This window comes from Hypanus sabinus, chromosome 19 (genome assembly GCF_030144855.1).
Source record: "Hypanus sabinus isolate sHypSab1 chromosome 19, sHypSab1.hap1, whole genome shotgun sequence".
Classification (NCBI taxonomy): Eukaryota; Metazoa; Chordata; class Chondrichthyes; order Myliobatiformes; family Dasyatidae; genus Hypanus; species Hypanus sabinus.
The window spans coordinates 20589505-20615012 of NC_082724.1; the positions used below are offsets into that span (position 1 = coordinate 20589505).

Consider the following 25508-nt stretch of genomic DNA (forward strand, 5'->3'; position numbering starts at 1 on the left):
AGTGAAGAAAGCTAATGGCATGTTGGCCTTCATAACAAGGGGAGTTAAGGATAGGAGCAAAGAGGTCCTTCTGCAGTTGTACAGGGCCCTGGTGAGACCACACCTGGAGTATTGTGTTCAGTTTTGGTCTCCAAATTTGAGGAATGACATTCTTGCTATTGAGGGAGTGCAGCGTAGGTTCATGAGATTAATTCCCGGGAGGGCAGGACTGTCATATGTTGAAAGATTGGAGAAACTGAGCTTGTATACACTGGAATTTAGGATGAGAGGGGATCTGATTGAAACATGTAAGATTATCAAGGGATTGGACACGCTAGAGGCAGGAAACATGTTCCCCATGTTGTGGGAGTCCAGAACCAGAGGCCACAGTTTAAGAATAAGGGGTAGGCCATTTAGAACAGAGATGAGGAAAAACTTTTTCACCCAGAGAGTTGTGGATCTATGGAATGCTCTGCCTCAGAAGGCAGTGGAGGCCAATTCTCTGGGTGCTTTCAAGAAACAGTTAGATAGAGCTCTTTAAGATAGCGGAGTCAAGGGATATGGGGAGAAGGCAGGAACTGGGTACTGATTGTGGATGATCAGCCATGAGAACATTGAATGACCTATGCTGGCTCAAAGGGCTGAATGGCCTACTCTTGCCCCTATTGTCTGTTTCATATTATCAGTCCCCCCCAGCTTAATGCTACATACAGTCCTTGAAATCCTAGATTGTGTAATCCACCATCCAGAAATAACAATGACCCATACAATTGGTCAGTAGCTCCAAATTCCATGTTAAGCATAAGGAAAACTTTCCATTCAAAACCTAATGAGCACTTTGGTTTCAGCAGTAAGACAAGTGCCTAGTGTTAAAACCAAAGAAATCTGTCACCTGACTTTGGACAATTTGGGCAAAAACAGAGGGAAAGATTGGAGAATCCATCACTACTTCTTCTCCCATTCAGTGTAAAACATGCTTGCAAATGTCACCTTGAACCAAACAGGCAGAAATAAACATGCCCAGATCAGACAGTATTAACAGAAGACATTTACAAATTCAGCAGGCTCAGCCAATCAAGAGAAGTAGTGCTGAACAGGCAAGGAAATTTTGAAGCTTCTAACAATAATGAAAGTTCATTTGCAGTTTGTTAAAATTTGAACAAAATAAGATAAAATAGATAATGTGGCATTAATTTCAGTCATGAAGATCTAATCAACATACTTGACAAGGATTGTGGGAAGGTGACAGAGACCTTTGGAAAATGTAAGCTGAAGAGCTCCATGAAAAGTTAGCACATTTGCAAGGAAATGAGGTGACAGAGCAGAGTCAGAAGTTGGAAAAATACTGAATGATTGAATGAAAGCCACTCAACCTTTGTGAAATTATTTGAAATGTGGTTTATTCAATGAGGAGTCAAGTAGGTGATAGAGCTAGAGGCCAGGAATGTTGGTAAGTGTTCAGCCAGAATAATTTAACCAACATCTTTCAGTACATCCAGTGTACCTGTTAGCGATAAAACATACCTGTTAGACTAAAGTAAAATATGACCAGTCTCTAATATCCAGACAAATCTGCAGAATTTTGAGTTATTCCAGTTGTAATGCCTCCCTGTTAAAAAAGCTTAATCACCAATGAACAACGGAAAGACGAAATAACCCCCACCCCACTGAAGACTATCCTAGGAGATGGTGCCATCAGGAATGACAATTAAATATTAAAATTGTGTGGTATAGACGCTCGTGCAGTATCGAGGCTCTGGTTTTACTTTTTGAGAGAGCAGGAGTGACCCAGGAAGAAAGGGGTGGGTGGGTGCAGAATCAGAACTGTTCCCCGACACATAGCCATTCATTAATCATTGTTGGAGGAGCTGTCTTTGAGAACAATTCTACATGCAACAGATTCTTATATCATTCTACCAAAAGATGCTCTGATTGAATATTTGAGCAGAAGACAGATTATTTTGAGCTGTACTGCACCTTCCAAATATAAAACAAAAAATATTAGCACTTTGGAGTTGTATGAAATGTTCAGCACACTATACCACTCTATGAAAGTATCATATGTCCAATAAACTAATTTGCCAGGAGTTATTACAAAAAATACAAACAAAACAAACTCATTGGAACTGTAGAAATTTATTTCAAACGCAAACATGTTTTTGTTTTAAATCTGAAGGTTTTTCTAAACCAATTTTCAAAAGTACAGTAGCCAGCTTCCTACTTCCACATCACTCCAACAATATCTTTCATCTGATAACATAATTTGATTTAAACCAACATTTGGAAACAAAATCCAGTGACAACAGCCACGAGAAAATTTCAGAATTTTTACTATTTATAAAAATGTTATTATCTTGCTGTGTCAGAGCATTTCCTAAAGATAACTTTCATTTCTGAACTTAAGTTGAAAATTATATATTCAAAAATCTTTTAAACATTAAAAAGTTTTAAAAATTCTTTCAACAGTTAAAAAAAACCCATCCCAGCAGAAAAATGTAAAGCAGCATTATATATGCACCTGACTGGCACAAAACCAACTTGTTTGTCACAGTAGCAGTCCAATTTTCAATGCTACTTTGGTTTATTTTATCACTGCAAGAATTTTGCAAGATTATAAAACGTAGCTATTAACTGTACACCGTCACTGAGCACTGGTGAGGGGAGAAAATATATTGCATGAAGAAAGGGATTAACTGAATTTCAATGAATTTAAATTTATCAGGGCCCAGTAATCATTAGCAGCAACCAATAGGTGAACAACAGATATTTATGTTGATACCTTATTTTAGATGCTGAAAAGGGATGGTTTCAGGATATTCTACAGCATTAAGCCATGTAAGGTGAAGGGCAAGTTACCAAAGGTAAATTGAAAAGGAATACACTAGAGGTCAGATTAAGGAAGGATATAAAAGGAGGTGGGGGATTGATGTAGACTAGAGCTAGATGGCCATGTTGAAGTGCAAAGCTCCAAAATGATTTAAATACAAGGAAGTCTAGATGAGTTGGCAAGGATAGCTTAATGAGTGATTAAGACATTTATTTGATGGGATAATGAGCACTGTTTGGGGTAAATGGTAGTTAATGCAGTGCATTAAGAAGGATAGCATGAGAACACAGGTTTAAAGGGTCTGAAAATGACCAAGATGTAGTGACTTTACAATGACAGAAAGCCAGAAGTGGACAAGGATATAAAAGGAAAGTATAAAGTTTTAGTGACTATTGAAACCAATACACTTAAATAGCATGCTGAGATTGTAGTTAGCTGATTCAATCTAAATCTAGTTTGGGTAGATGTTGGAGTCTCTGCCATTGGTTAAGAGGTGAACGTATTCTAGCCACAGCTGCCCTTAAGATGGGGAAAACAAACTGTCAATGGGTGGTTTTCCCCACAAGTAACACATTAAACAGAATCAGGGGCTGTAAATATCAGCACACCATTAAACAAACATGTTTTGTGACTATTAGCTCAGCACTGGAACAGAAAACATTTCCAGTGGCTGGAAAACAATTGAAAACATCAAATATCACCACAGAACTACTTCAACATTTTTCAATTAGCTTTCATAGATCATTTTAAAGATTACAATTATGTAAACCCAAGAAATACATAAAGCACTTTCTAATAAAAAACAAACTGCCTGAAAAGTATTAAAATTCATCCCACATTAACAACGTGGGCACTATTGCTGATTCCCAATGATGCATTTCACGGTTTTCATTATTGCATTTGCATCAATCTCAAACTTTTCCAGCAGCTCAGCTGATGTTGCACTAAATGGTACACCAGACACTGCCATGCGGTGCACTTTCATATTGGGATCCAAAGCAACAGCAGCTGCCACGGCTTCACCGAGACCACCTACAACCAAAGAGAAAATACAGTTATCTTATTGCTTAATTAATTCAAAGATATACACAATGACTATAAAAGATGGGGTGGGGGGGGGGGGGAAGGTATGTGAACAACTAGACTAGCTAGAAATGGCATTTATTGTACATTTTCTTAAACAGACAGTCTAATACACAATTTGAAAAGGATATTAGAACATAGTACAGGAACAGCCCTTCAGCTCATGACACCTATTATTGTCGAATGGTAAACATGAGAGAAACAAAACTTAAGCAGCCTAGAAAGAGTAGAAATTAGAAATAAAAGAATATTTTTCAGTGTATTTTGAGGAGGTATTTAAAGTTGGGGTGAAATAATGTTTTTGGCAAACTTCATATTTCCTCTAGGAACGCTTACTCAATGAACCTTCTCATTTGTACGACACAGATCCCATGGTTTTATAAGCAGAAATAAGCCCACAAACTTCAGCTGCATGCACCTACAAATGAGAAGCCATATTTTTTGTATTGGGACATCTTAGGTTCAGGACACTTCAATAATAGTTTATTGAAGTTTCAATGATTATTTAGAGAATAAAATGCAACTCACAACTCTCCACTTTCAATCTAACTGCAAAAAAATGCAAAATGTTTGGCCCTTACAAATTATGCAAGTAGTTTCAAAGCAAGTATTTCATCCAAATGTGCCTTTGCTGTTCAAATGCATTTTAAAACCTTACCTTCATAATAGTGGTCCTCCACAGTGATAATCTGCTTAGTTTTGGTGCCTTTGGTACAAGCAACGATTGTTTTATCATCAAGCGGTTTGATAGTAAATGGATCAATCACTCGAACGAACACGTCTGGAACATCAGGTGCAAACGTTTATTTTATTACACAAATGCTAAAAAATATTTCAAGTACAGATTTTAAAATGGCAAGAAAATTATAAGTATGTGAATAATTTGAAAGCTTGATCATTTGCACTCAATGGCACTTCTAGAGATCGTCATTAGTAAATCTCATCATAACATCCTGCAAAAATCTTGTATTCTCTGGCATTACTACCTTCCAAAATATTCCATACTTCCTCCACCTATCTATCTAGATATCTTCCATTATTTCTCTTCAAATGAGAAAATTCTACATGTTCCTTTGGTGGATAGGTATATTAACATATTCTGGTATTACTCTTGATATAATTCATTAATAGCACATAATAATATTTTCTATTTTTGGACTGACCATTGCTCTTCAGTTATTCATTTCTTTGCATTCAACAATTTCCAAAAATGATAAAATTGCAATAAATATTGTTTATTTTGATTCTAAAGCTGTCTTTAAGTTTACCCATTTCCTCAATGTGCTCAACTTAAGTAATAATGGCTGGAGTATCATTTATACAAAATAAAAATTTCTGATTTGCACCTATGGCACAAAATCACTAATTTACATTGATGTTTGCTTTCAAATTTATTTAGAGATTATGCTATTCAGTTCAAAAATACACACGCTGAAGGATCTTCAACATTAACCATTTTTTCTCTCCACAGATGCTGCTCAAATTAGTGATTTTCCAATTTACTTTTAATTCACATTCTAGCACCTACTTTTCTGATTTAAATTGTAATGTATGTTCCTTGCTATCTTTATTTCAGTGAGAGTGAAAGTAAGCCTAGAATGAATATTTTTGTTCACACTTGGATCCAAATATATTGCTATATAAATCAGCAAATAGAAAACTATACCGAGTAACTCTAAATACTGAGAATCTTTAATGTCAACAAGATTCATTCCCTTAATTTCACTGCCCACTCCTACAAGTTTCAAGGTAAGCTACATTTATGTAGCTAACAAAATGTTTCTGATCATTTTAATCGAGTAATTTAAAAATTGTTGAAATTATATTAGTGATTATTTGACTACTACAGTTCTAATATACTGCCTCCAGTTGAATAATATTTTATATTATTTACTTATTTAGACATCCAGCATGGAACAGGCCTTTTTGGCCCACTGAACTGCACCACCTACTGATTTAACCCCAGCTTAATCACAGGACACTTTACAATGGCCAATTAACCTAGTCACTGGTAGGTCTTTGGACTGTGGGAGGAAAACCATGGGAAGAACATATGAATTTTCTTACAGAGGTCACTGGAATTGAACTCCAACACCCCAAACTGTAACAGCATCGTGCTAACTGCTGCGCTACCATGGCGTCCTTTGCTTAATTTTCTCCATTCCCAACGTTCTTGTTATTTTCCTCAGGCCTTACCTTACTAGATTCAACCTGGCAAGCAAAGCAGAGCAAATCTTCTAAGCTCCATTCTTATCATTCCAAACCTAAAGCACCTTTCTTTTACCTTGCTTTATTCACAATACAAATCTCCACAAAAACTCCCATCAATTTTAATCTTCTGAAATCTGGTGGGTTTTTTGTAGCAGAATCAAACGTTTAAATGTTTGCAAGACAATGCTTTAATGTGCAGAAACTATTTGAATAAGCTGGTGATTCTCATTTCTGTTCACAAAACTCATCCTTGGCTCAGTGGCTATACGTATTTAACCCTTATCTGTATTTTCTCGGGATGGCGTGGGTTAAAATCTGAATGTCATACTAAAGGGAATGATGAATTATTGGAGGTATCACAACTCTACATGATTCACATCACACCAATTCATTCAATATCTATTAAATTGTTTGCACTTCATTAAATTATCAAATTGGTATGTGAGGGATGGTGCAATTTTATAAGAGCAATTCAATCATAATGTAAAATGAACTGCAGTTACATTTATAAAATTTGTAAGGGTTATGTAATTATTTGTGATAGAAAACAACATACTGTGATCTGCTCTAGAAAAGGACTTGTGGTTTCAACAGTTTCAACATATTTACCTTCTTCAGCCAGTTGTGTGGCTGCAGCTAATGCCTCACGCATTGTCACCCCAGCAGCAACAATGGTCAGCGCATCCTTATCAGTCTTCCGCAGTACCTGCCAGAATGTACAAGTTTCTTTTAATTAATGTCACTGAACCTTAAGCAGACATAGAAACATAGAAGTGTTAAAATCTACAGAATAAACAGGAGATCAGATTACTAATTAGGATATACAACATTACTATTTTTAGAGCAAATACCTTGAATTGAGCTATCCTGTAACAACAAAAGATATTTTTCAAAATACAGAAAGTTTGAATTTTTGAAACTAGCAAGTCTTGTCAGGAGTGAGCTAGTCTTTGAAGTAGCGAGCAAGAGCGATATATCTGCAAAGTGGGAGCCATTTGAAAACAGCAAGTCTTATTGGGAGTGAGTTATTTGAGTGAAGTGTACACAGAGCGTCTATTGTTGGGAGTGGGCCAGTGTTAGAGTGATCAAGCTTTAGCAAGAATAGATGGAAGCTAAGCGCACTGAGTCATTTGTTATAATTTGTTTCTGATTGCAGATCTTGAGCTTGAGAAGTTGGAGCCAGGAGGGGCCATGAAAAATCCTTGGCAAGTAGGAGTAAAGAGAATCCCAAGGCATTCTGTATTTACATTTGGAGCAAGAGGATTAACTAGGGAAAGGAGAGAACCACTTAAGGATAAAGGGAGAACATTGGCCTAGATGCGGAGGATGTGATTGAGGCCTTTAATAAGTATTTTACATCATTACTTACCAAGGAAAAGGACATGGATAGGGAGGCCAGTGCCAGAGTATTAACATTGAGAGATATTAATACTAGGGCATTTTGAAGTAAAGGAAGAGGTTGTGTTGGGTCTCTTGAAGAGCATTAAAATTCTGAGACAGAGTAGACAGGATAGTTTTCCCAGGGTTGAAATGTCTAATACCGGATTGTGTGCATTTAAGATGAGAGGATCGAGGAGGCAAGTTTTATTTAAAAAAATCACAGAACGGTAGGTGCCTTGAGTGTGCAGCCTGAGGTTGTGGTGGAAACAGGTATATTAGAGTCTTTTAAGAGTTGTTTAGATAGGCACATGAATGTGAGGAAAATGGAAGGATATGGACACTGCATACGCAGAAAATATTAACTTAATTGGCAAGCTAATTATTAATTTAACATCGTTGAGTGAAGGACATGTTCCTGTGCTATACTGTTTAAAAAAATTCTGAACATACCATTAACACAAAGAATTCCTCAATTCATTGACCACATGATATCCAATTTCTGTTTATGAAAATACACATCAGAATCTGGCTTAATATTACTGACAACGTCATGAACTTTGTTGTGTTGTGGCAGTACATAACCTGGAGAAAGCCTGACCTGCTGTTCCTCCAGCATTTTGTGTGTTGCTTTAGATTTCCAGCACCTGCAGATTTTCTCATGTGTAGGTAGATTTAGATTTTCTCATGGGTAGGTTTTCGATGTTCAGTCAGAAATCTGATGGCAAAAGGGAATAAACTGTTCTAAAATGTAGAGTGTGTACCTTTAGGCTCCTGTACCTCCTTCTGATGGTAATAATAAGAGGGCATTTCCTGGGTGATGGGGCTCCTAATGATGGATGCCACCTTTTGAGGCATTGCCTTTTGAAGACGTTCTCAATGCTGGGGAGGCTAATGCCCATGAAGCTGGCTGCGTTTGCAAACTTCTGCGGCTTTTTTTCAAGCCTACGCAGTGGCTCCTCCATACCACAGTGATGCAGCCAGTTAAAATGATTTCTGCAGTATCTGTAGAAATTTGTTAGTGTATTTGATGACAAACCAAATCTCCTCAAACTCCTAAATGAAATACAGCCACTGATATGCCTTCTTTTTTTCGTCTTTTTAAAAAAAAATGTCTTTTTTACACTTTTTTACAGCATGACACTGCTGGATATCAACTTCAAGCACTGCAGGTTTACTCCTTCAGCGAGGAGCTTGATAGAAGAGCTGGATCCCGTGCAACCCTTGATGAAGGGTCTCGGTCCGGAATGCGACTGATTCATTGCCATAGATGCTGGCTGACCTGCTGAGTTCCTCCAGCATTTTGCCTTGCATTTCCAGCATCTGCAAATTTTCTCGTGTCTGTATTGATCTTGTTGCTGCCTGCTACAGACGGGTGTTGAGAGTCTGTGTGTGAAGGCAGTGTGAAGTCTAACAGCAAGTGATTGTCTTAGGCATTTTTCCTGTGATCTCAAGACCCTGTTGGACATCAGTATGGTCGGCCCTCCTTATCCACGGGGGATTGGTTCCAAGACCCCCACGGTTAACAAAAAACGCGGATGCTCAAGTCCCTTATTTAAACCTATTTCAGTGCGGTGGTCTTTAGGACCCAGCGGAACCCCGGACTGTATTTAACCTTTCTCAGTGCGGTGGACATTAGGACCCGGCGGTGCAGCTCTGAATCCGCAGTGTAGCTCTGAATCCGCAGTGTTTCTGTTCACGAAAATAATCACGAGCACGACTGAAAATAAGTTGGAAGTAATAAAGCAATCAGACAGAGGTGAAAGCCATCGGTCATTGGAAAAACATTAGGCTACAGTCAGTCAACGATTGGAACAATTTTAATTGAGTATGTGAAAGGCCCTGCCCCGATGAAAGCTACGGTTTCTACTAGGCAACGCAGTGGTTTAATTATTGGAATACATAGGTTTCTTAAGTGTTTTATATGCATAGAAAGGTAAAATATGTACTATATACTAAGAAAAATGTTTGACTGACACTAAATAATACCGGATGTACCTGTTCCGACTTCAAATCTGACTTAAAGACGGATTCAGGAACAGAACTCATTCATAACCCGGGGACTGCCTGTACTTTTAAGTCATTTCTAAATTACTTATAATACCTAATACAATGTTAATGCTATGTAAATAGTTGTTATACTGTATTGTTTAGGGAATAATGACACGAAAAAATAGTCTGTACATGCTCAATCAATGAGTGCTGGAAAGAGAACTCCCAGGTTTTCCTGATCCGCTGTTGGCTGAATCCGCGGATAAGGAGGGCTGACTGTATTGTGGAATGCTGCAAACAAGAGAGAATCTGCAGATGCTGGAAATTCAAACAACACACACAGTGCTGGAGGAACACAGCAGGCCAGACAGCATCAATGGAAAAAGAGTATTGTCGACATTTTGGGCTGAAACCCTTCAGCAGGACTGGAGAAAAAAAGATGAGTAGTAGATTTAAAAGATGGCTGGGGGGGTGGGGGGAGTAGAGAGAGAAACACAAGGTGATAGGTGAAACCTGAAGGGCGAAAGGGACGAAGTAAAGAGCTTGAAAGTTGATAGGTGAAAGAGACAGAAGGCCATGGAAGAAAGAAAAGGGAGGAGGAGCACCAGAGTCAATGGGTGGGTAGGGTGGCCTCCTCACAACATTGCAGGAGACCATGGATAGATATATCGGAATGGGAATGGGAAGTGGAATTACCGGAAGCTGAAGAAATCAATGTTCATGCAAGTTCAGTACACTGGTTTATTGGCAGGACCAAAGGCAGGGGAGCTGTCTGGCCTTGGTTATAACTTGCTGCCTGTTTGTGGCTGCACAGGAGAGCGGTGTCAAGAGTCAGTGCCTACAAGTGATGTTGCATGGCGTTCATGCTGGTGACAGTGACCTCTAGTGTTCACTTAATGAACAACATGATGGTTGCATTCATCTACTGCAGGCATGGGCAAACTACGGCCCGCGGGCCATATGCGGCCCGTTAAGCTTTTTAATCCGGCCCGCAGAACTTGATGAAATTATATTAATAAACCTTGTTAACGTTTTTTCCCCGCAATTCTGGCGTTTTCCCAATAGATGACGCACTCTATATACATTGACCTTTGTTGAGGTGCAGCGTATTACTCCACATTTGCGCTTTACTTTGTAACCTTGTGGCGACCCATTTCCTGGCACATCCGAACCGGCCCACAATTAGCCAGCGTTCCGGCTAAGGGAAATAGCCTGCGGGGATTTGCGAGCACAGAGCTTTGGAGCCTCTGCGCCACGGGGGGCAGGTTGAGGGATGCTTAAAAGTGAGCCTGGGGATTTCGAATAAAGTTTTTTCCTTTGACTGCAGTTACCGACTCCGTGTCATAATTTTATCGCTGCGTGTAGCACACCGCTACAACCTCTCACCCCTTCTGTAAAGATGAGTGGAGCTAAGAAAAGAAAAGTGGATAGAGAATGTCGGGTGTTTAATAAGGAGTGGACAACTAAATATCTTTTTACCGAACACAGATCAACTGCTGTATGCCTGATATGCCAAGAGACTGTGGCGGTTTTTAAAGAATATAATATCAGCCGTCACTTTGCCACAAAACATGCCAACTATGCTAACGACCAGTCAACGAAAGAACGGGAAGCTAATGCTCAGAGGTTGGCAGCTAACTTACAGGCTCAACAAAATTTTTTTTCACCGTCAAACTGCCATTCATGACTCAAGTACCAAGGTGAGTTTTATGCTGTCATTCAAATTAGCAAAGGCCAACAAGCCTCTGTCTGAAGGCGAGTTTTTAAAAGAATGTATGGTGGAAACAGCAGGTGTATTGTGTCCGGAGAGCAAAGACAAATTTGAAAAAATCAGTTTATCACGCAGGACAGTGACTCGCCGTGTGGAACTGATAGATGAAGATATAACCAGCGACTTAAATAAAAAGGCAGAGTCGTTCACGTTATATTCATTAGCACTGGATGAAAGCAACGATGTAAAAGACACTGCTCAGCTCCTCATTTTTAACCGAGGAATCAACAATACTTTTGAAATAACGGAGGAGTTTTTGACAATGGAGTCTCTGAAAGGAAAAACACGGGGAGAGGACTTGTATGACCGGGTGTCTGCTGTCATCGAAAATATGAAGCTCCCTTGGAGTAAACTTATCAGCGTCACCACAGATGGATCTTCTAATTTGACGGGGAAAAATGTCGGCCTGCTGAGGAGAATACAGAATAAAGTGAAAGATGAAAATCCTGACCAGGATGTTATTTTCCTTCACTGCATCATCCACCAGGAATCTCTATGTAAATCGGTATTACAGCTGAATCATGTTGTGAATCCTGTCGTAAAACTTGTCAACTTTATACGTGCAAGGGGACTTCAGCACTGTCAGTTCATCACGTTCCTGGAGGAAACTGATGTGGATCACCAGGACCTACTTTATCACTCCCGTGTCCGCTGGTTAAGTTTGGGCAAAGTGTTTCAACGAGTATGGGAGCTCAAAGAGGAGATCGGTGCATTTTTGGAGTTACTGAGGAAGGCTGGCGAATTTCCTGAGCTGAGCAACAAGAGCTGGCTTTGTGACTTTGCGTTTGCTGTGGATATATTTTCACACATGAATGAACTGAACGTGAAGCTACAGGGGAAGGATCAGTTTGTGCATGACATGTACACAAACGTGAAAGCCTTTAAATACAAGCTGGCTTTTTTCTCCAGGCAAATTTCGAATAAGTTATTCACTCATTTTCCCACACTAGCCACGCTGGAAGAGGCCGGCACAAATGTGAAAAAATACAGCGAGTCACTGGATGTGCTGCACAGAGAATTCTGCCGTCGCTTTTCTGATTTTGAAAAAATTGACAAGTCACTTCAGATGGTGGCCTGTCCCGTCACAAGATCCTGAAACAGCACCAGAGGAGCTACAGCTGGAACTGATCGACCTTCAGTCTGACCCCGTCTTAAAAGAGAAGTTCAACTCTCTTAAACTGAATGACTTTTATGCTTCACTTGGTAAAGAGGTGTTTCCAAACCTTTGGAGGACGGCACAGAAGATGCTGGCGTTGTTCGGCTCGACCTATTTGTGTGAACAGGCGTTCAGCGTCATGAACATCAACAAAGCCAGCCACAGATCCAAGTTAACTGACCAACACCTCAGATCCATCCTGAGAATCGCCACAACAAAACTAAATCCAGACTTTGATGCGCTGGCTAAAAAGGGAGACCAACAACACTGTTCCCACTGAAATTAAAAATAAGTTTCTTCATTGTGGTATGTAAAAAATGCATTTGAAAATATTTTTATCAATAAGCCTTACATGTTACATATCATTTCTGTTAAGTGATGGACATGAGTAGTGCGCAGGTGCAAGTACATTCTCAAAATAAAAAACGCGCTCCGCATACTGGCGCGCTCTCACTGTTCTGTCATTGTGCGGGTCGTTGTTGAGTTTTGGCACAGGGGACAATTGAATAAGAAGGAGCAGAACAAGTAGACCTGCATCTCCTACTGTTTTTGAAATAAAGACAGTCAGGAGGAGAGTGATGATGATAATATCTTGAAGGATAACAGAATTTTCAGTGCTTTAAAATAATAACTGTTACTATTAAAAAAGCTATATTTTATTCATTTAATTTTCAGAGTTTTAAAAGTCATTTCAATAAATAGCTAAATACCATGGGACTTCAAAGACAGATATTTTGTTGTAATGCATTTGTTCATTTTCAATTGAAATTAAAGCACATGTTTTCTACATATCCCATGATATTTTATTTTCTCTTATGAGGTGTATTACCAAAACACTCCGCCCATCTGCTCCTGGTCCGGCCCCCCTGTCAAATTTTAGAACCCTTTGTGGCCCTCAAGTCAAAAAGTTTGCCCACCCCTGATCTACTGACTGCTGTGGCTTTATCCCCTGATCTACTGACTGCTGTGGCTTTGCTCTTGCCAACAACACTCATGGATTCAGGGATTTGGGCTTTTTTTTGTGACTATGTTTACTTATACGTGCTATATGTTTTGTGCTGTGCATGACTGCTGGTACTGAGTCTTGTACCTTGACCTCGGAAGAACCCCGTTTCATTTGGCTATATTCATGGTTATTGTATGGTTGGATGACAATTAAATTGAACATCTTCAATAATTGCACCAATATGATGGATCCAGGATAGATCTTCAGAGTTGTTGTCACACCTACTTGTATCTGAATTTTCACATGGTTCTGTGGATAACCCTGTACTTGAGAACACTCTTAAATGCAAGGCTAATTCGCATCAAGATTACACCAGCAGGATCGGGACCAATTCTTAACTATTTAAACTAAAACAGACGAGTGTAGCTGATGCATGATCATCAATAAGTACAATATTTAATATAAGCCCTTGAATTCTCTAAGTTAATGATAACATGGTTGATATAGCCCAGGAACAAACTGTAACAGGGTAATAACAGATAACACAAAAATGGGTAACTAAAAGCCACCAAAAGAATCCAATCCTCTCATGAGAAAAAGACACTGCTAATCAAGCTTGCTTGCCTACAACTGGAGTGGCATGTTCATTCAAACAAGAATGAAATGAGAAGCTGCTCCATGAGTTTTCATGAATAACTTCTGCTACCGTGCTTACCTTAGCTTTTCCAACTTCAAATATTTCAGTATTTTTATAAATTATTGTAGTCTCTGGACGACTGGTTCGAATGAAACAGATACCCTGGAGATGAAACCAAAATTTCAGTTAGTAAGCAAAATATGGCTAAATCCACAGAAAATATTCCAAATAAAACCAATACTGGACATCATTGAAGAAAAACTTGTATCTGATTCAAGATTATGGTTCAGCTCCATCTAGGGAAGGAAAACATAATGTTAATTGAAACTTCAACACTGTAAAAAATCACACTGTGAAGCACTTTAAGTAATCTTATAACCATGATACAAGTTCACATTTTTTTTCTAAACAAGATCAAATGCCAAACTTGTAAATCAGTCTTGGTCAAAAGTAACACTGCATTTTGGTCGCAAAAAAACTTTAAGACACAGGAGCAGAATTCTGCCATTTGGCTCATTGAGTCTGCTCCACCATTCCATCATGGCTGATTCATTCTCCCTCTCAGTCCCCTTCTGTGCAAGTCTTCAATCAAACCGAATGTTAATTTTATGAAAAAATTTACACTACAACTTCCAATCATTTTCAGTTAATTGGGCTGCAAATCTACTGCACTGGGAATCTAGCCGCACAATTTATTACTGTAATGCAGAGCAGAATGCAGTTGCTAACTTTTCCCAAATACTGCAGTGCTTAAAAAACATCATTAATGTTCAAGAATGCTAAAAATCTGTGTAGAGAAAGAAAAACAGAGTTAACATCTATCGTTCATGACCTGTGAAATTGTTTCAAGCAAAGCCTTGTCATTCTGGAAATACAAAGACTAGAGAAATGCTGGAATACTCAGGAGGTCAGGCAGCATTAGCAAAAAATAGAATAAAAGCTAACATTTCAGTTTGAAGACACTTAATCAGAACTCAGGAAAGAGAGAAAACAAGTTAGTTATAAGTTACAAAGCAGGTGAGGGAGGAGGAATGGAAAGTACAATGGCAATACCTTTGATTGGATTGGGGACTTTAATGCCATGGTGATGAAGCCAACTAGATGATAGATTAATAAGTTACAAAGCAAGCAAAAAGGACATGTAAAATCTATACATCATATGTCAGAACTGCAGAAAATGCCCAGTCAATCGGATAGTGTTAGTAGAGGAGGAAAAGCGTTATAAATAACAGATGGATAAGCTACAACAGGAGGCCAGAGATTGCCAAAAATCAATCTCCATCCAATGTGGATGGAAGATGTTCTGTTCCTCAAGCATCATTGGACAACATTGAAATGGCACAGGAGGCCAGAGAGATGGAAGTGGGATAGAAAACTAAAATGATAAAGTGGTTGAACATAGAATGGTCACCCGGCCTGCATTTGGTTTCTCCATTAGAGGATACCATTTTGAGAGCAATGAATGTCATAAATATACTTGATTGAAATAAACTGCCGCATTACCTGAATGAGTTATTTGTTCTGCTGGATGATAAGTTCAGATAAGGCAAAAGAACTGGTGTGAAGCCTCCTGCTATGTTTTGAGAAAGTGCTATTAAGAATGAGATCGGTATCGATAAAAGATTGGAATAGGGAGTCACACATAAATGGGTGCCTTCAGAATGGGGAAGGTCTGTCTGATGGTATAATCTCATTGAAGGTAACATAAACTGAAGAAGAATGGAAGGTTAGGACCAGCAGAACTCTAATTTTGCTCATTTGAGAGGAAGAGTTCAGAACAGAGATGCAGGATAAAAATGTGGTACAGTCAGTGACCATGATAGTTAAGATAGCTATCTCACAAGAACCTGAATGGAACTGAAAATACGATGGAAATGGAGGAACACGAGGGTCGTACAGCACAGAAATAGGCCCACTGCGTCCAAGCCATTAATCCTATTAATTCATAAATTAAACCATTTATCCTATTTTAAATCTTTCATCCCCAACTCCATCCCAATTTTCCTGCCACTATCAATTGCTAGGAAAATTTATAATAGCCAATTAACTGAACAAATAGCATACTTTTGGCATATAAGAGGAAACAGGATCATCCAGGAGAGAACATGTGGTCACAGGGAGTATGTGCAAATTTTACATTGTGGTAATATTATCTTCCTAGAGAGGGATGGGCTCCATTAGGTTTCAGATGCCCAAGACATGCTGTACGATGAGCAATCACCAAAAATATCAGTGCAAAAAGCTTGTCATGATGGTGCCCCAACAACTCCATTAGGAGTTAAGGGCATGTGCGCGCATATATATACACACACATACACACAATGTTATCTTGGGAAAGTGAAAATGGTTCAGGAGGCAGGGTGGGAGGAAATATAGTTGAAATCACTGTGGAAATCAGAGGACTTAAAGAATGTTTGTCACTAAGCTCTCTGGAGAGAACAGAGTGGTCCATAAAGGAAAGAGAAGACTCTGAACAATGGACCATGTGAGAGAAAGGCAAAGTGGAAAATGACAGCAAGAGTACTAAACTTCAAGTTCTGTATGAGTGCTGGAAGCAACACCAATACAGTCATCAACGTATCAGCAAGTGTTGAGCTAAGGAGCCCAAGAAGGACTGAAACTAGGAGCACTTGGGTAGAACTGAAGAAGTTGTTCAGTGTGGGAACATTCAACCAGGCACATCTTGATTGAGAGAAGTGCAAGTAAATTGCTGCTTCGTCTGAAAGGACTATCTGATGTGATTAAAGAACAATAGTTAAAGGAGAATGTTTAGTGGAATAAAATAACTGATAAGCGAATAGTCCCCTTGGAATTCACTTCCAGAATTCTGTAAGATTTTCTTTTGATTTTCAAAGAATCGTCATCCCCAAATTGATACTGCTCTCTATTCTCAGGATGACTGGGGTTACAGGTCATTGGGGGGGGGGGGTGTGGAACGAACTGATGGTTTAATAGTTACTCCGCTGTTAGGAGCCGTGTGGTTTTAAAAGGTGCTGAATTAAAGTTTGCAGACTATACCTTGGTGTTAGCAGCTAGTTCCACTGCCCGTTCAGTTGAAACAGCATCACTTGGATAGAAGACTGTTGAGGAGGGAATGGCACGAAACAAAGCCAAATCTTCCAGACCCATTTGTGAAGGCCCATCCTCACCTAAAAAGAATTAGCAGCATTAGAGAATATTCTACTGCTCTTGGAGGGAAATACAAGTTCGGATTCCAAGGTAGGGACAAGATGAAGGAAAATTCACCTGATACCTTTCTTTGCTCATAGGTAATGTACAACCACTTTTAGAAGTTACTGAAAAACCTATACAAGCCCACATTCAGCGCAGGTAGAATGCTGGAAAGGGCGTTAAAGAAAAGCCTCCAGATGAATTAGGGATTTTAATAGAAGTATTTAGATTAAACTCACCAATTGAAATACCACAGTGGGATCCAACAAGATTAATATTACTTTCAGAAATTGCTGCCATACGAATCTGATCAAGTGCTCGACAAAAGAAAGTCGCAAAAGTGCTGGCGAAGACAACGGTCCTGTCCCGTGCACAACAGCCTACACCAACACTCACCTGCAAAGGTAGAAAAAATATTATCTTATACAAATGTTCACACCATAAACAATCCCAAATGATTTCCTGCTACAGTGTAAACACGCCAGAAAGAAAAAAGTTAGCAAATAGCTAAGATTATTTGGGTGGCAACCCATGAGCAGAGTTGGCTTGTACAGAAACAGGGAGATGAAGATAAGAAGCTATCCTAGAAAGAAGCAATCAGTCTCAATGTTATCGTAAGCCACTATTTGTCCTTACTTTTAGTTTTATTTTCATGCACAAACTAAATATTACAAGTTACCATGTTCTGCTCTGCAATGAAACATTCAACAAAACGTGTAGGATGTTCTTTCTTGAACAGCTCTGAAAAGGTGGAATTCTTCGTGTCGCCATCTAAAGCAATTACATGCTTATTGCCATGACCCAACTTTGCCAGTGCAGTTCCATATGCTTTCCGTGTAGCTACCTGAAAAATATCCAATAAGTAATTTTAAAAAATAGGGAAAGTTCCTTTCATCCCAAAAATGTTATCTATTTTCCTACCAGCATCAGGTCTGGATTGCCTCTCCTCCATTCCAACCCCACCAAACTATGAGCTATCTGATGCTCAAGATGTCATTCATCCACTCCCCCAAACCCTAGTGCAAATCCACATTTGCATTTTAACTCTGAGAACACACTAATTAGAGTTCGTGACCAAGACCAGGGATATTAGTGGGATTGGTTACCTTCTCCTGATGCTTGTACTTTGGTGGTGAGTTCAGTTTAATATTTTCAATAGATACAGTTGGTGCATCATTCACTGGCTGCCCTGGGGTAAGCTTCTTGCTGTTTGTGATTCCAGATCTGATGGAGTTAATGATTCCTTCCACTTTATCTTTTGGAATGGGTTTGCCATGCCAATTTTCTTGATCCTCAATACCTGAAAATATTTCAAGAACTTAGAAGGCAACAGAACATACATCCACAAAGTCCAATAGCCTCAGGAATTCAAAACCCACTGATCAGCAAATTTGCTCTAACTGCTATGCTCCAGCATAGAGAATTTCTTACTTCATCCTCCAAGCTTTTAGAACACAAAGAATACACATAGCAATCAATATTGCAGACTGCACGCATTAAGATTCAGGAACACCTAACATTTAGGAATAATGCAACAGTATTAGGAAGAAAATTTGCTGAAAATTTCTCTGTAAAGCATTGATTTTGTGCACATCACATTCATTAGAATTAAGTGAAGGCAGGTTCCAGCTTTAAAATAGAATTGCTTCAAAACTGATTGTATTGCAATGGTCTCATCTTGACAGTCATTCAATTTTCAGATGTTTCAGAATAACTTAGGATTCAAACAAAATTGGCACACAGGATTGTTTACAAATTAATTATTGAATTTAGTTAAACAGCTTGGTACCAAGGGAAATCCTTGAAGAGTTCACATAATTCCTGTTCTGCTTATTCCCCTCCCCCACCCCACTGTGCTTTCCAGAATCCTCCGTGCCTATTACCAATAAAACTACATTAGTTTTCTCCATGGGAATTGCCCTTCATATGGATTTCCAGAAAATAGAAAAAAGACTAAAAAGATTCAAGGCTAGTCAGGCTACACCAGAGCTATGACATATTCCAGTCATGAAAATTCTCCAGACACAAGACATAATATATACCCTAGTCTTCCAGGGTATCACAATTGCTACAGCACCATGATTTAGAAATGACACGTGATCTAATTGAGAGCAGATGTTCTCAGGGAAATGTACGGCAGAAATGCGGCAAATGCTCAGGGGATATTTGTGTGGCGTTCTGCATAGGTACATTCCAATGAGACAGGGAAAGGATGGTACAAACCGTGGTGTACAAAGGTAGTTGAAAATCTAGTCAAGAAGAAAAGAAAAGCTTACCAAAGGTTCAAAAAACTATACAATATTAGAGATCTAGAAAATTGTAAGGCTAGCAGGAAGGAGCTTAAGAATGAAATTAGGAGAGCCAGAAGGGGCCATGAGACAGATTTGGTGAGCAAGATTAAAGAAAACCCCAAGGCATTTGACAAGTATGTGAAGAGCAAGAGGATAAGATGATAGAGAACAGGACCAATCAAATCTGACAGTGGAAAGGTGTGTGTGGAACCGGATGGGATATACACCAGGCTACTGTGGGAGGGGAGGGAGGAGATTGCTGAGTCTCTGGCAATGATCTTTGCATCATCAATGAGAATGGGAGAGGTTCCAGAGGATTGGAGGGTAGCAGATGTTGTCCCCTTATTCAAGAAGGGGAGTTGAGATAGCTCAGGAAATTATTTCTGTGGTTGGAAAGTTGATGGAGACGATCCTAAGAGGCAGAATTTATGAACATTTGGAGAGGCACAATATGATTAGGAATAGTCAGCATGGCTTTGTCAAAGGCAAGTCATGCCTTATGAGCCTGATTGAATTTCTGGAGTATGAACTAAGCACATTGATGAAGATAGAGCAGTAGATGTAATGTATATGGATTTCAGCAAGGCATTTGATAAGGCACCCAATGCAAGGCTTACTGAGAAAGTAAGGAGGCATGGGATCCAAGGGGACCTTGCTTTCTGGATCCAGAATTGACTTGCTCACAGAAGGCCAAGGCCAAGAGTAGTTTATATTCTGGTCAGGTCATATTCTGCATGGAGGTTGGTGACCAGTGATGAGCCTCAGGGATCTGTTCTGGAATCCCTACTCTTTGTGATTTTTATAAATGACCTGGATGAGGAAGTGGAGGGATGGGTTAAGTAAATTTGCTTATGACACAAAGGTTGAGGGTGTTGTGGATAGTGTGGAAGGCCGAGGTTACAGCAGAGCATCGATAGGATGCAAAACTGAGCTGAGAAGTGGCAGATGGAGTTCAATCCATATAAGTGTGAAGTGGTTAATTTGGTAGGTCAAATATGATGGCAGAATTTGGTATTAATGGCAAGACTCCTGGCAGTGTGGAGGATCAGAGAGATCTTGTGGTCCAAGTCCACAGGACATTCAAAGCTGCCACACAGATTGACTGTATGGTTAAGGCGGCATATGGTGGGTGTATTGGCCTTTATCAACCATAGGATTGAGTTCAAGAGCTGAAAGGTAATGTTACACCTATATAGTACCCTTGTCAGACCCCATTTGGATTATTGTGCTCAGTTCTGGTCACCTCACTACAGGAAGGAATATGGAAATTATAGAAAGGATGCAGAGGAGATTTGCAAGGATGTTGCCTGGATTGGGAAGCATGCCTTATAATAGGTTGAGTGAACATGGCCTTTTCTCCTCAGAGTGAGAGAGGATGAGAGGTGACCTGACAGAGGTGCATAAAATGATGAGAGGCATTGATCATGTCGACAGTCAGAGACTTTTTCCCAGGGCTGAAATGGCCAACATGAGAGGGTGCAGTTTTAAAGTGCTTGGAAGTAGGTACAGAGGAGATGTTAGGGGTAAGTTTTTTTTTTAAAGAAACACAGACAGTGGTGAGTGTGTGGAATGGGCTACCAGTGACAGTGGTGGGGGCGGATGCAATAGGGTCTTTTAAGAGACTCCTGGATAGGTACATGGAGCTTAGAAAAATAGAGGGCTATGGGTAACCCAAGGTAATTTTTAAAGTAAGGACATGTTTGGCACAGCATTGTGCTGTAAGTTTTCTGTGTTTCTATGTTAAAATGTTAATTGTTTGTTTCATTTCCATAGATGCTGAGTACCTCCAGCATTTTGTTTGTGTTGCTCTTGGCATACAAGTTCACATAAAATTTGCAGCAGTCATTTGGCTCAACTTGCCTTTGCTAATGTTTATGCTTTGTATATCCTTCTCCCACTCTTTCAGCCAATGGTATTTATAAAAATAGTTAAGAGCATATCCCATAAAGTAGCATCTAGCTTCCCCCTGAAAGCAATTCCTCAATTACTCCTCAAGGTTATATCAGTTAGAATTACAAGTGATTTATATTTATGACCCAGTGCATTGGACTTTCAACATGCAAACGTCTCCACAATTATGATGGGATAAAATAGATGAAAAAATATGTAAATTGGAAGAGATTACTGGATTACACTTTAGCATTTGCTTTTCAATTTCCTCATCACTGTGGAATTAAAGATAAAAAAAACCCCAGCATGAACGATGAGCCATAATGGGAATTTGATTGGGCATCTGTTACTGTTAGTGCTCCTGCGCAGTTACTGTCCTGCTCTCTTCACATAACAGTTTTGATGTTAATGTATTCAAATATAGACCTCTGCACTCAAAACAAAAATAGAATTTCCATTGAAAATTAGTCAAGGTACCTTCGATGCCTTTTCCTTTAAGAGTCTTAGCAATAATAACGGTTGGTTTGTTGTCAACCATGCCCGCCTGCCAAAAAGCTTTGCAGAGTTCATCTACACTGTGTCCATCCACCACTTCAGCATGCCACCTGAATAAAAAAAGATTAGAGTTTATGATTAAATCATACTAACCAACACAAATACCTATTCAAGCTGTTGATAAGAGGATATAGTCACTTGGTTAGTTTCAAAAGAGCTAGTCATAGTAAATGTACAAATTAGTATGCAAGAAAATTATTTGGTCAATTAAAACAATGGGCTGAAACTCACTGACTTGGTGCCAAAGACATCAGAATAAGTGCTCCTGGCATGCTCATGCCCTCACTTTCCTGAGCCTCCTGCAGATGATTTAATGCTTCTTAGGATTCTAGCAGGTCTGAACAGTGACAGGGCATTCAAAATCACACCTGACTTTGTTGGCTATAAGAATTGTTACTAAATTTTGAGTTTTTAAGAAGTCTGGTATTCAGAGACATTTCACAAATGGAAACTTACATAATATTTAAAATTTTGTTAAACAAAAAATTCTGAACTTATCACATAATATACCAGTTATTAAAAGTATTAATATAAGCAACTTAAAGTAGCTATTCTTTCCAAATACCTCCCAAGTGTTTGTCTTGTAATTCCTATTGGAATAAACAGGACGCAGTGTTAAAATATACGGGATTTACTGCCGTTAATTAATTAAAGGCCAGTAGTTCCATTCCAATAACTAGTAATGGTTAGAAAAATTCTGGCCTAATATCTAACTGACTACTTGCTACAGATTAACTCAGAATCAGATTTATTATCATTGACACATCAGGAAATTTATTTTACCTAGGACAGTAATACAGTACAAGAAGCTTTGGACCCTTTATCTAATAAAGGATTTGCTGGCATTGGAGAGGATCGACCAGAAGTTCACAAGAATGATTCCGGGAATGAGCATTTGATGGCTCTCGGCCTGTACATTGTAGTTTAGAAGAACTGGGGGGGGGGGGGGGGGGTAATCCTAATGAAAAGCATTTCAGGATGTATATTGTATACATTTCTCTGACATTAAATGTACCTTTGAAACCTATTGAAAACTGAAAGGCCTGGATAGAGTGGATGTGGGGAGGATGCTTCCTGTAGTGGGGGAACCTAGGACCAGTGGCCATAGCCTCAGACTATAACGATGACCCTTTAGAACAGAGATGAAATATTTCTTTAGTCAGAGGGTGGTGAATCTGTGGAATTCACTGCCACAGACAGCTGAGGAGGCCAAGTCATTTGGGTATATTTAAAGTGGAGGTTAATAGGTTCTTAATTCGTAATGATGGCAAAGATTACAGGAAGAAGGCAAGAGGTTGGGGTTGAGAGGACAAAAAAAAAACCCAGCCATGATGGAATGGCGGAGCAGACTCAATGACCTAAATCTGCTCCTATGTCTTGTGGTCTATAAGCTATTAAATAAAAACAAATATGAAAAGGCAAATCAATTCAGCCTCTGTACTAAATTCATACTTTTGCTTCTGAAACAGTGGTATCCCCCTCCAGCTTTTTATTCAGTACATGCACTACTAGCATCAATCTTACCCTTAATAAAGCTTCCAATCTTATACCGTCAGGATAATAACTCTAAACTTCTTCATAAGATGGCCTTGCCTCTGCTTCAGCCTATCTGCTGTTAGAATCCCCACTTTCATTCGTCCTAACGAATCCCTGTGCATTTTGTCTCAAATATACACTACCTCTGCTACATCAGTATCACATCCTCTTAAAATCTACTACCCCCCCACCCCCCCGAAATTTAAATAAGAACAATCCTAGTTGGCTCACTCTGTTCATCCAGTCAGAGGCAGCATAGCAGCATTGTGATTAGTGTAGCAACACACTCAAAATTGTGGAGGAACTCAGCAGGCCAGGCAGCATCAATAGAAGAATATTGTTATGAATGTACCACAACTCTGAGGGGCCGAAGGGTGCGGGGTAGCTCCCTCCTTTGTGAGAATCACAAGATCACTATTGAGTCAGTTCAGGAGGCCCGGGAAATGAGAGAGAGACTTTTGGAATGTCTTGACCCCTCCGGCGATATAAAGCTACGGGAAACGGCCATTGTCTCTTGGAGACAGACTTGTGTATTACAATACTGTGCTACGTGGAAGCCCTCAGGCAAAGTGGGCTGGTTGAGGGAGGGATTGCATCACCCCAACCTGATTGACATCTGAGACCCTGTGAGTCAGGATAAAAGAGGGTCTGTGGGAACAGCCCCTCAGATGCACCAGAAAAAACGCTAGCGATCCCGTAATAGTGGAAGCCAGTGGGAGGAGGCTACGTGCATTCGGTTCCATTTGCCCTGGAACCGGTGGCTTTTACCACGGGAGAATGGCTTTTAGCTAACAACGGGGAAACCAACTCCCAACGACTCTCAAAGGGTTGACATCCTAAAAGGACTGGGCAAGTTTTAACCCGTCTTTCTCTCAAACCAAAACGCTGCAGCTTGAACGAACTAACAGTGACTTTTATATTTCCATCGGACAATACATTATCCCCTAGACAACGATAGAGCTATTTCTTATTGATTATTATTATACCTGCGCTTTTAGATTTAGTATTGATGACGTATATTATCTGTATGTTTGCATTGATAATATTTTGTGTATTTTTATCAATAAATACTGTTAAAATAGTACCATCAGACTTCAATGGACTCTCTATCTTTGCTGGTAAGTGACCCAGTTACGGGGTTCGTAACAATATAAACAGTCAATGTTATAGGCAGAGGCTCCTCACCAACACTTACAGTGCCAGTGATCTGGGTAAATATCTTGCCACTTTCTGTAAAGAGCTCAGATTTTGAAGGGTCTCTATCCAAAACATCGTTTGTATTATTTCCTTCCAGTCACCTTATGTAACCTGCTGAGTTCCTCCAAAATTGTCTTTTCTTTTTCAATCTTTTTATTAGTTTTTAAAAAAAAACCTAACATAATATTATATTAAATAGGTTATGAATACAATAGATTTGAAATTGAGTTGGTAACAAGATAACAATATCTTATTAAACTATCAGCGAAAAAGGATCATACAATATCAATCTAATCTATATTGATTATACATGAAAAGATTAAAAATAATCATCAAAAGAAAAAAAAGTGTAAAATATAAGAAAAAATTTATATTTAAAGAAATAATTAAAAAAATAAACCTAAACTAACATGGGCAATAATAATAGTTTATAAGTATATGATAGTGTCAAAAAACTCTGGAACTCCATACCAGAACAAGAATAATAAGAGTAAAGGTCTGGAAGAAGTCAAATTAATTCATATGAAAGTGTCGAATGAACGGTCCCCAAGTTTCTTCAAATTTAATTGATGAATCAAAAATAGTACTTCTAATTTTTTCTAAACTTAAACAAGAAATAGTTTGAGAGAACCACTGAAATGTGGTAGGAGGATTTACTTCTTTCCAATTTTGTAATATAGATCTCCTGGCCACTAATGTTACAAAGGCAATCATTCATCTAATTGAAGGGGAGAATTGACTATCATCTTCATTTGGTATACCAAAAATTGCAGTAATAAAATGAGGTTGTAAATCGATATTCCAAATTGAGGAAATGGTAGCAAATATGTCCTTCCAATAATTATGTAAAGTAGGACATGACCAAAACATGTGGGTCAATGAAGCCACA

General features: G+C 39.1%; 1 protein-coding gene across 1 annotated transcript in view; it reads right to left on the minus strand.

Annotated features, from left to right (window-relative positions):
• Positions 1-2096: 2096 nt before the first annotated feature.
• LOC132377784 (transketolase-like) overlaps positions 2097-25508 on the minus strand; it is a 42194-nt gene continuing 18782 nt past the window's right edge. The window contains exons 6-14 of the mRNA XM_059944134.1: positions 21809-21936; positions 18257-18450; positions 17830-17994; positions 17390-17546; positions 16998-17128; positions 14058-14141; positions 6710-6806; positions 4548-4670; positions 2097-3838 (exon numbers count right to left, since the gene is read on the minus strand). Coding sequence (XP_059800117.1) covers positions 3660-3838; positions 4548-4670; positions 6710-6806; positions 14058-14141; positions 16998-17128; positions 17390-17546; positions 17830-17994; positions 18257-18450; positions 21809-21936 — 1258 coding nt within the window. The 3' untranslated portion in view covers positions 2097-3659. The remainder of the gene's footprint in view (positions 3839-4547; positions 4671-6709; positions 6807-14057; positions 14142-16997; positions 17129-17389; positions 17547-17829; positions 17995-18256; positions 18451-21808; positions 21937-25508) is intronic.